At 48.4% G+C, this 12,421-nt stretch overlaps 6 protein-coding genes across 6 annotated transcripts; 4 read left to right on the top strand and 2 right to left on the bottom strand.

Moving 5' to 3' along the window:
- Nucleotides 1–11: 11 nt before the first annotated feature.
- Nucleotides 12–725, top strand: ASPBRDRAFT_112056 (cytochrome c oxidase subunit VIa; the record flags this gene model as incomplete). Its single annotated transcript, XM_067616620.1, has 5 exons — nucleotides 12–198; nucleotides 279–303; nucleotides 364–523; nucleotides 593–600; nucleotides 680–725. 5 exons carry the CDS (start codon nucleotides 12–14, stop codon nucleotides 723–725), a joined length of 426 nt encoding a protein of 141 aa, XP_067485554.1.
- Nucleotides 726–1,148: 423 nt separating this feature from the next.
- Nucleotides 1,149–3,777, bottom strand: ASPBRDRAFT_114297 (putative anaphase-promoting complex subunit Apc5; the record flags this gene model as incomplete). Its single annotated transcript, XM_067616811.1, has 7 exons — nucleotides 1,149–1,878; nucleotides 1,927–2,063; nucleotides 2,112–2,218; nucleotides 2,272–2,395; nucleotides 2,451–2,862; nucleotides 2,914–3,007; nucleotides 3,060–3,777. 7 exons carry the CDS (start codon nucleotides 3,775–3,777, stop codon nucleotides 1,149–1,151), a joined length of 2,322 nt encoding a protein of 773 aa, XP_067485555.1.
- Nucleotides 3,778–5,520: 1,743 nt separating this feature from the next.
- On the top strand, nucleotides 5,521–6,061 carry ASPBRDRAFT_112742 (uncharacterized protein; the record flags this gene model as incomplete). The annotated part of the gene is made up of 3 exons (XM_067616686.1): nucleotides 5,521–5,676; nucleotides 5,804–5,922; nucleotides 5,965–6,061. Coding segments are annotated over 3 exons (372 nt in total), but the record flags the coding sequence as incomplete, so codon positions are not given.
- Nucleotides 6,062–7,580: 1,519 nt separating this feature from the next.
- Nucleotides 7,581–8,590, top strand: ASPBRDRAFT_265783 (uncharacterized protein). Its single transcript, XM_067622281.1, has 2 exons — nucleotides 7,581–7,735; nucleotides 7,784–8,590. The coding sequence occupies exon 2, from the start codon at nucleotides 7,840–7,842 to the stop codon at nucleotides 8,506–8,508; it is 669 nt and encodes a 222-aa protein (XP_067485557.1). The 5' UTR covers nucleotides 7,581–7,735; nucleotides 7,784–7,839; the 3' UTR covers nucleotides 8,509–8,590.
- A 216-nt stretch (nucleotides 8,591–8,806) lies between these two features.
- ASPBRDRAFT_71491 (putative HAD superfamily hydrolase) lies at nucleotides 8,807–9,838 on the top strand (the record flags this gene model as incomplete). Its single annotated transcript, XM_067629132.1, has 2 exons — nucleotides 8,807–8,826; nucleotides 8,904–9,838. 2 exons carry the CDS (start codon nucleotides 8,807–8,809, stop codon nucleotides 9,718–9,720), a joined length of 837 nt encoding a protein of 278 aa, XP_067485558.1. The 3' UTR covers nucleotides 9,721–9,838.
- Nucleotides 9,839–9,908: 70 nt separating this feature from the next.
- On the bottom strand, nucleotides 9,909–11,732 carry ASPBRDRAFT_203109 (uncharacterized protein). Its single transcript, XM_067621658.1, has 5 exons — nucleotides 11,234–11,732; nucleotides 11,089–11,183; nucleotides 10,674–11,039; nucleotides 10,469–10,609; nucleotides 9,909–10,407 (listed from the first exon to the last, which is right to left on the bottom strand). Exons 1-5 carry the CDS (start codon nucleotides 11,625–11,627, stop codon nucleotides 10,366–10,368), a joined length of 1,038 nt encoding a protein of 345 aa, XP_067485559.1. The 5' UTR covers nucleotides 11,628–11,732; the 3' UTR covers nucleotides 9,909–10,365.
- Nucleotides 11,733–12,421: the final 689 nt, after the last annotated feature.

Below are 12,421 nucleotides of genomic sequence, written 5' to 3' on the forward strand. Positions count from 1 at the left end.
CACGACCAGCCATGTTCCCTCAGCGCAACGCCCTTCGTCTGTCTCAGCGCGCTGCCCAGCAGCTGCGTGCTGCTCCGGTCCGCTCCACCGTCCAGCGCCGTCTCAACAGCTCCGACTCCAAGCTTCCCTCTTGGGCCGCCGACAACGCATTCAACCGCGAGAGAGAGGCCGTCAAGCACCACGCTGCTGCTACCAGTGGTGCGTATTTGGATCAATTGATGCCGTTACAATGCAAGGGCATGTTTGTGCTAACTCAATGGCTGTGCTTACTGCTCCAGATCTGTGGCGCAAGCTCTCCATCTAGTATGTGGGCTAGCTATTACTACCGCAATTGACTTCTAGTAACATTATCCTTCTTCGCAGCGCCGTCATCCCTGTCCTGATTGCCGGAGGTATCAACGCCTACACCCTTTGGAATGAGCACTGGGAACACTGGGCGCACATGCCCCCGCTCGAGGAGCGTACCGAGTACCCCTACCAGAACATCCGTGTGAAGAACTTCCCCTGGGGAGACGGTGACAAGGTGCGTACCAGAAATTTTCACTCCAATAAACTCCAATCTGAGTACTGACGTTCTTACCTCTTTTTCCAGACCATCTTGTAAGTTCCTTACGTCCAAAGCATTCAGCGTCGGGTACAACTCGACAGTCAATCATAATTGTGCCTAACAAATTCATAGCTGGAACTCCGAAGTCAACTACCACAACAAGGATAAGGCTACCTAAGTGTCCGCCGTTAATTATGGGAGTACAGCGTCTTTGATTGATCTTGACTGTTGACGGGAGGGGAAATCAAGAGACATGTATATTTATTGACAAAATACGCAGAAGTGGAAATGACGAGGGCTAGGCTCTCATCGGTGGAGTTGAGATAGCGCACCATACAATACTGCTAAACCATTTTTTCTTTTGTTGTGCTGCCTTGTTTTCCCTAAGCCGTATCGGTCGTGTTGGCTTTCCTGTGTATTTCTCTTCCCCGTATTACAGGAGTAAGCGGGCGCAGAGGTCGACGTTGAAAACTTGGTCGATATTGAAGATATTGCATCGCTTGTAACAAGTTACAGAACGCTCCGGTCCGACTAATTGTGTTGAAATACCTGCCACCTTGCAATGATTTAAACATACAGTTGAAATCTGTGCGTGATTAAGTTAAGCTTCCCCATGGTCTATCTTGGCTTGGCTCTTCAGGTCCAAGTATTTCGCCGCATAGTCGTTAGCGAGGACAGGATCCCCTGTTAAATGCATAACAGTGGCTTTCTTGGCCACTATTTCACATTGGCCCCTGATATCTTCAATCTCCTCATATTGTTCGTATGCACAGTCCAGGTATCCCAAGGCGCGAGTAACATGCTCCTTCTTCAGGACCGAGTTCGTCTGTCCCTCGCTCCAGAGAGTCCCCGCGATCCCCATATTGGCGTCGACCAGAAGCGAGTAGGCCTGCGCGGCCAAGCCACAGTCACCCGATTCGAGAATCTGCGGCATGATGCTCTCAATCAGCTCAGACACGGCGTCGAACTCGCGCATGCTGAGAAGGACGCCTGCCAGCACGCATATGGATTCCCAGAGGCTAGGGAGCAGTCGCGAGCGGTGCGCGATGCTGGCAGCTCTCATGGCAAGGGAGAAGCCGCGTTGTGGGTGGCCCGTCTTCTGGAGGATGTAAGCCTTGAGACAGAGGAGCTTGACTTGCGTGAAGATGTCGAAGTTGTCTTGCTGGAAGGCCTGCGCAGCTTTTTCCACTAATTCGAGCGCGCCGCCGTACTGGCCTTGGCGAATACGGAGGTCGATGGTGAGAATGGAAAGAAGGAGGGTAATGTCGTTGTCAGGGAGTCGGATGGCTTGGAGTTGATTGAGGAGGTGTCCGGCTGCAACTCTATCGTCGCTAGAAGCTGTGAGTGGGTTGTCATGGAACTGCGTGCCAGGAACCTACCGATATATTTGCCGTTGCAGCTGGAGGATACCAGAGAAGAATGTCCAGTATTGATATGTTTTGAGAGACCAAAGCTTTTCCGGGGAGATTTGGTTCATTCGGGCTGATACCTCTGCGTAGCGGCCCTGCTGTGCTAGCTTTAGAGCGTCAGTGATGTTGTTCGCCGAAATAGACGGCTGGCATACCAGTTGACAGCTACGGAACGTGCTCTTGAGTTGGTCTTCGAATGGCGCTTTGTTTGCGTAGCATTCGCGAAAGGTCTCGCTGCTCAGCCATGCTAGATGCGTGATGCCTGCAAAGTGGGTCTCAGCAGGAAACGTTACAAAGGCGTGAGATAGATGATACCTATTCTGGAATAAAGTGCACTCTGTAACAGCAGCTGCGGGCCTACCGAGTTGACCAGGTTCTTCGTAACGTTAAGGTGTGAGGCTCGAATTATATTTTCGATGGACGAGGCCAGACTTTCTCCCTGGAAGATGTTAGGTTCAGTGAATCGTGTGGTTCGTCGATGTGGGGAGACCTACATTACGCATTTCCAGCTTCGCTTCGCTCAATAGCGTTGTACTCAAAAGACTCCACATCTCTGTCTCTTTTGCCTTGGCCTTGAGAAATGCGAGGCCTTCCTTTTCGTTGCCCAACATTCCTGTGTTTTGAACGTCTCTCATGTGCTCGGGGAAAGCCTTGCCGAAGTGATACAACCAACTCATGCAGAAATTCAGGCAGTTCATATCGTGGGATTCTCGGGCAATGGAAACAGCCTCCTGCATGGCAGAGACGGCCTCTCCGTAGCATCCGAAGTCAGCCTGCAGGATAGCAAGATTCAGCAACGCGTACTGATAGGAGCTTCGATCGCGACTGTGCATAGTGCAGTCGAAGTAACGGTGCAGGTTGTCAAAGGATGACGGATAATCTCCTGCCCTCCAGGCATCAAGGAACCTAAGGAGTCAGCATTCCGAAGTGTCGCAGATTGATTGGCAATAGAAATACCTCAAATAGTGCACTAGATTAGGAACAGTCACCCCCGACGTGATGATGCGTTCCAATTGGGCTTTCATGCCATCCGGCACTCTTCCTCCCAGACCTAGACAATAATTAGCAGTTATCATGTAGGCATGAACAGGGAGGGTTAGTACTCTGTAACTCGCTTATCTGGAATTCTAGGAGCCGCTCGATATCCTTTGTGCTGACAAACTGTTCATCCTCCGAGTCATCCTCGATACTGCCGTAAGCAACCTGTGCAAGGGGATCCGTTGTATCCAGGCAAAGATTTAGCAAATTGATATCCACGGGCGCCTGTTCGAGAGATGGATTCTTCCGCGCCCATACATGGTACGTCGGCAGCCGATACTTGACAAACCCCCTCCAGAGCTTGACGGAGTCATGGAATTGTAATCTGGTGAACTCCAGCTGGGATCGTCGGACAAATGCACCCAGGGGAGAGCACCGGGACAGGCGCATACAGCCCGTCTCCGGTGCAAGACCCGCATCTCGATCGCGAATCTGCTCTTCACGAGTCTTGGCTAGGATGGTCGAGACATCAGCGAAGAAGACTTCCAGCGCATCGCAGCAATCGAGGGACCAGATCTTTTTCAAAAAGAGGTCCCAGATTGTACGACCAGGGACGGAGGACGGGTGGCCCGTTAGAGTATCCTCCAGGTCAGTGATGGAGACGGAGCATTGCGTTCTTTGATCGCCCGATTGAGGAATGGATTGTTCTCTCTCCAAGGGGCTGAGACAGGTTACCAGATACGAGAGGACATGAATGGCGGAGGAGTTGGGCACGACACCTTCCGTATAGATGGAGATGAGACAGAGAAGGGCAATCTTGGAAGGGGTGAGATAGCGACTCATGGTGTTTAAAGGTCGTCCTACATAGCCTGGCCCCACCAGGAGGAGGCTATGATAGTTGCAGCCACCACGCGACCTGCAGCTCCCGAAGTCCAGGTAGTCGAACGAAATGCCAGTGCTGTTGGACTGTGCGGGTGAGTATAGCACGAGAGATCTAGAAACAATGAGCAGAGTAGTATCGATTGTTCTGATTCGTTCGAATGCTGTTGGCCAGACCGATCCTCGCGCAGACGGCAAGCATAAACACTCGCGGAGGAAAAGTGCGACGACGGTGAAGGAAAAAGAATAGCACGCAGCGGTATATAGGCGCTGGAAACAAAGAAACTGATACATACGACCACAGGGTGTGGAAAGCAGGGCTTCCCGTCCGCTCAGCCGTACTTAAGCCACACGCCGGGAGGTTAGTAGTTGGGTGGGTGACCACCAGCGAATCCCTTCTGTTGTATGTCGGTGTTCAACTTTTTTTTGTGATTTGTTGGGTTTAGTGCCCTTACTACAGGTTTATTAGAGATTAGCTGGTAGAATGCCCTAGTCTATCCTGTGTTTGCTAGAGCCCTACACAATCACCACCTCCCTATGTAGAAGTAATAAACTACTTACAGTCAAACCAAGCGAACATTTTTGTATTGTTTGACGTGTGGGTAGGAATGCGAGGAAGCGGGTGGGAGGACAGCTGTATCGACACTTGCAGACTGGGAGTGGAAGATTTATAAGTGTGCCCAACGCGTCTAGGCCTCTAATTACTCATTGGGCAATACTACAGCAAGGGTTCGTTCCAGTCAGCGGATAGGCCATCTACTAGATCGGATGAAGGCAAAAGACGAAGGAACAAGCGACAAAGACTTGAAGAAACAACCCCTTCGCTGGAGGAGAATTCTTGCGTGAAGAGGGAAAAGATGAAAGTTTTGCAATTAGCTCTTGTACAACATTTGCTATCTTAATGTTGACCTCTTTCGTCAAGACCCCGTCTCCTATCTGTACCGTTTTGATCAGTGGCAGAAAAACTGACCTCAAAGGGATATTTCTCGGACTAATATTATTCCAAGCTGGCTTGGTTATCCCGCGAGGTCCGCAAACGCGCCCCTGAGACCTGCACCAGGATGGTTTTGGCATGTACGACACCAACCACTGCAGCTCTTTAAACTACGCCTGTTCCGGCTGTTAAAGAGCTGGATTGCATATTTCTTACGATGCGGCTAACACCTATAACAACTTGCGTAAGCAACGGTACCGGGACTCAGGCGCGCCATCAGGTTCTTCATGAGACTGGACAGATCTGACCTCGTAGTCAACAATATCAATAGTACTGTGTGGTTACTGTCTTAGCCCCGTGTTTCTCAGGGCTACGAAGACCACGATGCTCCTTCAAGCTTCTTTGTTATACTTCACAGCAAGTTACATAGTGTGTTATTCGATGCTTACTGTTCTCTTTACTTTTCGGCTTATCCTTACTGGCATGGATAACTGTATCTTTTCACTAATTCGCAATATCACGCCTGTAACGCCGAACTCTACCGAAAAGCCGGCTTACTTGCTAGCCCCTTTCTGCCGAAGAAAATCTGTCGAGTCTAGCAAGGTTACACCACCGCTGGTTGAGGGAGGCTGATAGGCTGTTCTTTGTTTGACAGTCTTAACAGGTCGGGTCGAACAGGCTTAGCTCTATGTTTTTCTGGAAGCAAACATACTTCGCTACGTCTATAATAGACACCTCTGCGCAATGTAGTCTACCATTGTCTCTTCAAGACCTTGCGTCCTCCGCCAGCTTTCTATCATCACATACCGGAAGAGAAGCGCCATTATTATCCATTCACATTTACAAGCCAATTCAATCCATCAGAGCCAACCGATATTACCATGAACAAAGCACCCCGACCCCTGCTCCCTAAGGGCTCACCCGGGAAAGTAGGCCACTCTCCCGTCCAGACCCCACCCAAGCGCAGATCATTCGCGTGCCTTAATTGCCGTGAAAAAAAAACTAAGGTAAATTTTGTGGAATGAAACTCACATTAATGAAACTAACAAAGTATAGTGCAGTGGTCCTCCATCCTGCGAATCCTGTGTTGTTTCTGGGCGAGCTTGTGTGTTCGAGCCCTACAAAGACCGACGAAGAAAAGAAGCTCTGCGACATGCTGAAAGGGCAGCAGAAGGGTACAGAAACGCTCTAGTGATGGTCATTCAGACATGCAAAAGTGGTGCAAAGCAGGATGTCTATAATCTGGTAAAGAGGATGAAACAATCTTCTTCGGTTGACGACAGTCTGGCAGAGCTGCAAGAAATGGCCCACTGAGACAACACAGCAATATCTATCTTGCGTCCCACACCAGATTAGGCTTGGCCTTGTTTCATCGCGGGTTTGCTAAAACAACCGAAGAGTGCAAGCAGTGACATCAGTATCCGGAAAGCTTATTTTAAGGAACTCTAGTTAATGTCCAAAAAGTACTGTAACGTCTATCTGCTTGTCATATCCCTTTGTCTCCAGTACATCGCAATATAATAGTCAGCTCATGTCCTCTAGTTGGACCGCCGACCATCCAACGAGCCACTTTTGAACCCCAGTGCCTTTATTGGGCATCATGACTAGTAGTATTGTACATGTAGCCGCCGACTTCTCCTTGGACTGTTTTCGACAATCAATTGCAGCCTTCTATCCTTCTGGTGAACAGCCTGTTCTCCTACTAGATGGGGAAGTGCATCCGGCGCTAAAGCCTGATACAATAGGTCCAATGTTCGGCGTACCGCCATGAGTCTCTCGGTGCCTACTTGATTGCATTATTGCCGCTGCTCTGAGAACAAGCTAAACTTGTCTGTAGTCATGACACTCCCCATTCCTCCACTTCGCTAAATCACAAGGAGAAGAGGCCAATGGAAGCTAATATTTTGCCGCGAAGAGAATTAATATAAGTGGCTAGAGGAGCTATGTCCACTTATAATATTTATTCCTGTCCTGAACTCTGTGCCTGATCACCACCTGGAGTCACACTTTTGGTATCATGCATTAGCACGGCATCGATGGTGGCCGCAGTTGCCCTCATATTACAGCCTTACTATGGATGGGTATCTCGCTATAATAAGTAGAAGCTGAATTGTGCCCGTATCTACACTCATCACTTCTGCTGTACAGTTCATACTGATTAACTCATCCGTGCGTTGATATTCAAGTTACATATGGTATAAGGTAGATCATGGAGCAAAAAAAAAACTGCACGTAAGATCTCATCCTATTGTGTCTGGAATATCTAGTCCGCTGATCCTTACACCCACAGTTACACCTGATAATTACGCTAGGGCAATTATCTTGCTGTCAAGAAGATATTCAAGCACCTCAGCCTTCCCAGATATGTGGACATTGCAGAATGGATGCTTCAGGAGCGTTTTCTTCTCAACTCAATGAGACCAGAAAGAGCTATCATCTCGTCCCTTTCCAGGTCTGCGCAGCCACACGACTTAGTTGTGGTATATAACAGCGGCGCGAAGAAGTGGGATATGAAACAATATAGCCAAGAACAACACGAAATCTTTTCCGCTGCCACCCCTGCACCAGCAGACGGTTCGGGGCAAATAGTTTTCATTAGAGGCTTCATATCACCATCTTAGGTGTCGGCCATTGGTAGCAAGTACAACATCGAACCGGAATTCTTCAGACGACACGTGTATTTTCTTTCTGTGTGCATCGATAGGCATTCATACAGCTTTCCATCGCTTGTTAGCTCCTCAAACAACATAATCCGGCTTTGTGTGAACACTCTTCTTCATCGTGATGATTTCGGCGGACAGGATCTGCAATCACAGCGGTCACATCAGTGTTCTGAATTTCAAAGTTATAAGTTACAGCAGCTTGGATCTAATAAAATTTGCTGCGGTGACTCCGTGGTGCGCGAGTACTCTACCGTGTGCCCACGCTTCTCTGTGATCGAACAATGGATATCACTCTGTATAACACAAACTGACAGAGGATGGGCCGGTAAGAGATGAGAAATTTACCAAGGAGAATATGTGCTAATACAGAAAGTCGGTCATTGCCTGGATGGATCAAGGTAGACCCTTGGAACAATCTCCCCCAAGACCATGGGCAAGTCATATGAAATCCAAGGCTACGCCCTTACCGATCCTCCAGTATCATCCCAAGATGGCATTTCGAACAACCAGCAATCGTCTAGATCCAGATGCGAATGTTTCGGCAGAGGTTCAGCAAAGCACGGCCATTCTTCCCTTGATGATCAAGTGGCGAAGAATACCGTGCCGCTGTCGTGCTGGCAGACCCTTGACACCGAAGCGGTTATGAATGTCAGATCCAGTAGTGACGACGGTGCCTTTACAACAAATGGGCTACTGGAAGACTATGAGCAGCTTCATGCCCGCTGTATAGAGCTGTCCAATATGTGTACTCAGGGTATCGGCCTGGCAATGAATAAAGCCACAATCGATGAATCCCGCAGAGCAATTGAGCAGTCTGAGAGATTGAAGAGACTTACTCTGCTTGCGACGCTTTTCATTCCTCTAAGCTTTAGCTCCAGCCTGTTGGGCATGAACATCGATCTTCTTGGACAGAACTCGGTGGAATTTTGGTGGTTTTTGGTCATATGCATCCCAATAACTCTGTTTGCTTACGCCTTCTATATTTGGGATTCTCAGTACCTGAGACGACGCTTGGTGAGATTCTGGAAAGAATGGTGCCATGCTAGGAGGGGCCTAACAGCTGCAAAGAGCCGGAAGGACCCAAATTACATCGTGTGATCTTATAGTTCTAGAATTATAGTACTGGACGGAGAGTTACTCGAGCTATTAGTAGTAAATCTGGAGCCTAGAGCATATGAACAAGAGACAATAAGACTAGTGAACAAGCCCGCTTACTGTAGATAGTCTGGCATGCTGCCATAATGCGCCATACTCGATCAGGAGAGACGCCCCGGGACATCTAAGGCCACGCTAAACCCTTCAAAGCAAATATTATCATTATTGGTCCTAATCTCATCCCCCTTTGCACATTTTCTGCCGTCAACCCGGGCACATAGTCGTCCTGCATCTAGTAGCCATGGCTCCCTTGGAGACCGAGTTAGTGCTTTGCCATTTACATCCAATAGGATGCATGGTGCCATTCAAGATTACAAACTAACGAAGACGGCCACCAGCTTCCCTGCAGTCCGCGCCTGCATTTTCGACATGGACGGACTGCTCCTAAACACGGAGGACATAATAACCCTGTCTACAAATAAGCTCCTTGAGAGATATGGGAGACCTGCCCTTACACGGTCGATTCGAACCCAGCTTATGGGCATTCCCGACTCGACGAACGGCGATGTGTTTCACAACTGGGCTAGATTGCCTATACCCCGAGAGCAATTCGCTCGTGAGTCAACCGAGCTGATGCGAGCACATTTTCCGAATTGCGAGCCGCTTCCTGGCGCAGAGAAACTACTTTTCAACCTCAGCCGTGCACGTAGTACTTCTTCGGGGGCCAAGATACAGATGGCACTGGCTTCTAGTACCAAGAGTCATAGCTACAAGTTAAAAACCTCAAAGCCGGAAACAAAGCGGCTGCTTAGCTACTTCCAACCCGAAAGACAGATCCTGAGCGATGACCCACAAGTGCGTCAGGGTCGAGGGAAGCCGGCTCCTGACATATTCTTGGTCGCATTGCAGACGTTGAACCCAGCTTCAGACTCTGGCGAAAAGCCCCTCTCGCCCAATGAGTGTTTGGTCTTCGAAGATAGCGTGGTTGGGGTGGAGGCTGCAAGACGGGCTGGAATGAGAGTAGTTTGGGTACCACATCCTGATGTAGCAGCCGAGTATCAAGCGAGGCAGGGGGATGTTCTGGCTGGCAGAAAAAGATTGATCGATATTGGAGACGACTGGCAGCTAGGGCGGAATGATGACGGCTGGGCCGAATGTATACCGAGCCTAGAACACTCCGATTACGAGAAGTACGGCATCGACGTGCCATTGTGAGTGTTCACGGGAGACTTTCAATCCGATCTTGCCCTTTACATAACGACAATAATAGGCAAGTATGAGACAAAATACCGCCCATCTCCCAATGTAACCGAACGTCGATTCCTGGAGGAACTATGAGCGACATCAGACTCTTGATTGACAAAGGTCAATCACTAATGTGACTGCGCTCTTGAGGTGCTGGAGGAGGTCACAAATTACCTGAATATTCGAAATAGCCCCTGATTATCGTTCGGTTTGTTGCAGTGTCATTTTCATTGTTCATCCTAGCATGCTCGGGATCTTATAATCTGTCCCGTTGGACCGTCTTAAGCTCTGCTTCCATTTCGGATGTCAAACGAACGAGTAGTAGCAATTTACGCTGGCCCAGCAGCCACTATTTGACAGAAGTAATTATCAAGGCCTTGTAGCAAATTGTAAGATGTTGTATCGAGCGTACACTATCATACTAAGACGCGGAAAAGAAACCAATGTTTTGGAGGTCTAGGGAAATAAGAACTATGTTGGTAATGTATGATGTACTGAAAAGCCAAACAAAGCTGTTTTGAATAATTCATAGAGAAGAAAACGTCCAGCGTTCGAAGATTAGTGGTATGTCCTTTATACCCATGGTAAAGTGGTGTCAAAAGCTAAATCGAACAGTTAGGGAGATCCGTAACCTTGTATTGCAGCGCCACATATGCTCTGTTCACATTTAGTATACTTCGTATGGAGTCAAATTAGGGCCAAGAAGAACTCGACGTACCTGTCGTCTTCCCATAAAGTCCTTGTACATTCCTAGCCAGATCTCTCGGAGATGGCAGTCATCTCGCTGACCAGTAGCAGGGTTGACTTCGCAAGCAGGCTGGTTCTGCTGAATCACATGTTGAGTAGCTGCAACCCATGGCTAGCGCCAGAATTAGCACAGTTCTGATGGAGTCCGTAGAGTACCAGACTTTTATGTTACATACCTTAGGAACTGGCCAGTCCGAGAAATGGAGATATTTGGCGGCTCTTAAAACCTCCTCAGCATTCCATGCTTCATATGTATTACCCAAATAGGCCTCATGGCTCTGGGCACGCAATTCTCCCGTCAAAAGCATGTAAGGGCGATGCGGTATAATGAGTGTATCATCTCCATATATTTTGTTCACAATCTCCATGTCATAGTCTTCAGAAGGATTGTCCCATATCTCTTCCAGTAGGCGATTGAACTCTTCCGTAGATGGTTGGATGAGCATCAGCCCGGACGTGAATACTCGTTCATTCGGATAGAACCAGTAGGCCAGTGGCATGGCGACCGGAGCCGGGGGGAGCAGAAATAGCTCGTCCATTGTCTTCATGTGTGTTAGTTGCGATGAAAAGCGCCGTATTTGATCTACGAACCTGCAGTAGGGTGGCGTCAGAGTCTAAGTTGAGAACTCTGTCGTAATCCGTTTGATTGAAAGCAAGGAGCTTCGTGTAGCTCGTTGACCATGGTGCTGCGTTCATATTTAGTTTGAACTCTTGCTGCACAATGAGGTTGATTTACCTCCTCCTCCCCCTTTCATGATTACTTCAATTGGCTCAAGCTTCACGCCATAGTTATCCCTTGCAAAACGAAGCAAACGTGCTTCACGTGAGCTATCATTCTCAGAGACGAGAAATTTGGATGGATACATCAACACGAGATCGGCTTTGGTTCCGAGGCGATGGAGGGCCTCGAAAATCATGACTGAATTGCAGAGATAAGACCTGTCTGTTGCATATTGTGTGTATGCATATCGCGACCAGTCGACTCGCTCCCTAGACAGGCCTGTGTAATAAGAATCGGAGTCTCTCCCAGCATTCGGATGTTTAGAAAGTCGTAACAACGTCACAAATCCAAAAAGAGTGGACGCAATCAAGAAAAGGATGCGGAAGACTTTCGAAGTTCTCGTATACATTTTTCTGTTGTAGGTGGTTGCAAGACTTAAAGAGCAAGTTACACAACTGCTCTACTCCGAGGTTTCTGCCTCGACTTATAACGGTTAGAGGAGACTAGAAGGTGTTGTAAGGTGCATTTAACGTAAGGAATTAAACCCCTTCAGGCCTCGAGACAGCCCCTCGGCTGGCTAGGCATTGACTACGGCGGGTAACTATGAATGGGCAGTTAAGCGCTGCCCATGCATAATCTGAAGCACGCTATAACGCACCGCAGCTATTGATTGGAACAGGATGATGGCCCGTGCCCAACACAGCGCTAACATGCATAGGGTAGAGCCAACTACTGAGAGTTCAGGGTCCTTGTTCGTCCCCAGCCTTGTCATCATCTCCGAGCACATTAAGCTAAGAGTCAACAATTACGCTTGTTGAAGGAATAGACATCCTACCATTATTATAAGATGTGAGCAATGTATCATCTGGTGCTTTTGCGACTTCGTTCTGGCTCGGCAATACGATTAAACTAATTTTGAATGAACACCATACATATCCGGCTCGATGGATCCTGTACCTACGACCAGAATGCACATTTACCGTCCACTGATTAGTGGGTTCTTATGCAACCCCTCTTTAAGAACTCATGCGGCTATAAATAACAACTGGCGTAGTTAGGAGCGCTTAGGAGTACGACCTTGGACCCGTACTTAATCTAGTTGGCTGACCGTTATCCAACCTGTATGTCCAGCTCAGTATTCGGCTTTTGACGTCTCGAGTTGACTTTTCTTTTCCTGAAATGTGCGCGACCTTAGAACGCCAC

The sequence above is a fragment of the Aspergillus brasiliensis genome (genome assembly GCF_001889945.1).
Source record: "Aspergillus brasiliensis CBS 101740 unplaced genomic scaffold ASPBRscaffold_1, whole genome shotgun sequence".
Lineage (NCBI taxonomy): Eukaryota > Fungi > Ascomycota > Eurotiomycetes > Eurotiales > Aspergillaceae > Aspergillus > Aspergillus brasiliensis.

What these genes read in the sequence shown, in the direction of transcription:
- ASPBRDRAFT_203109 (XM_067621658.1), bottom strand. Translation starts at nt 11,627, where the DNA reads ATGTATACGAGAACTTCGAAAGTCTTCCGCATCCTTTTCTTGATTGCG. An exon ending in CTGACGCCACCCTACTGCAG is followed by an intron (nt 11,040 to 11,088) that starts GTTCGTAGATCA and finishes ACACACATGAAG; the next exon opens with ACAATGGACGAGCTATTTCT. An exon ending in CGGACTGGCCAGTTCCTAAG is followed by an intron (nt 10,610 to 10,673) that starts GTATGTAACATA and finishes TTCTGGCGCTAG; the next exon opens with CCATGGGTTGCAGCTACTCA.
- ASPBRDRAFT_265783 (XM_067622281.1), top strand. Translation starts at nt 7,840, where the DNA reads ATGGGCAAGTCATATGAAATCCAAGGCTACGCCCTTACCGATCCTCCA.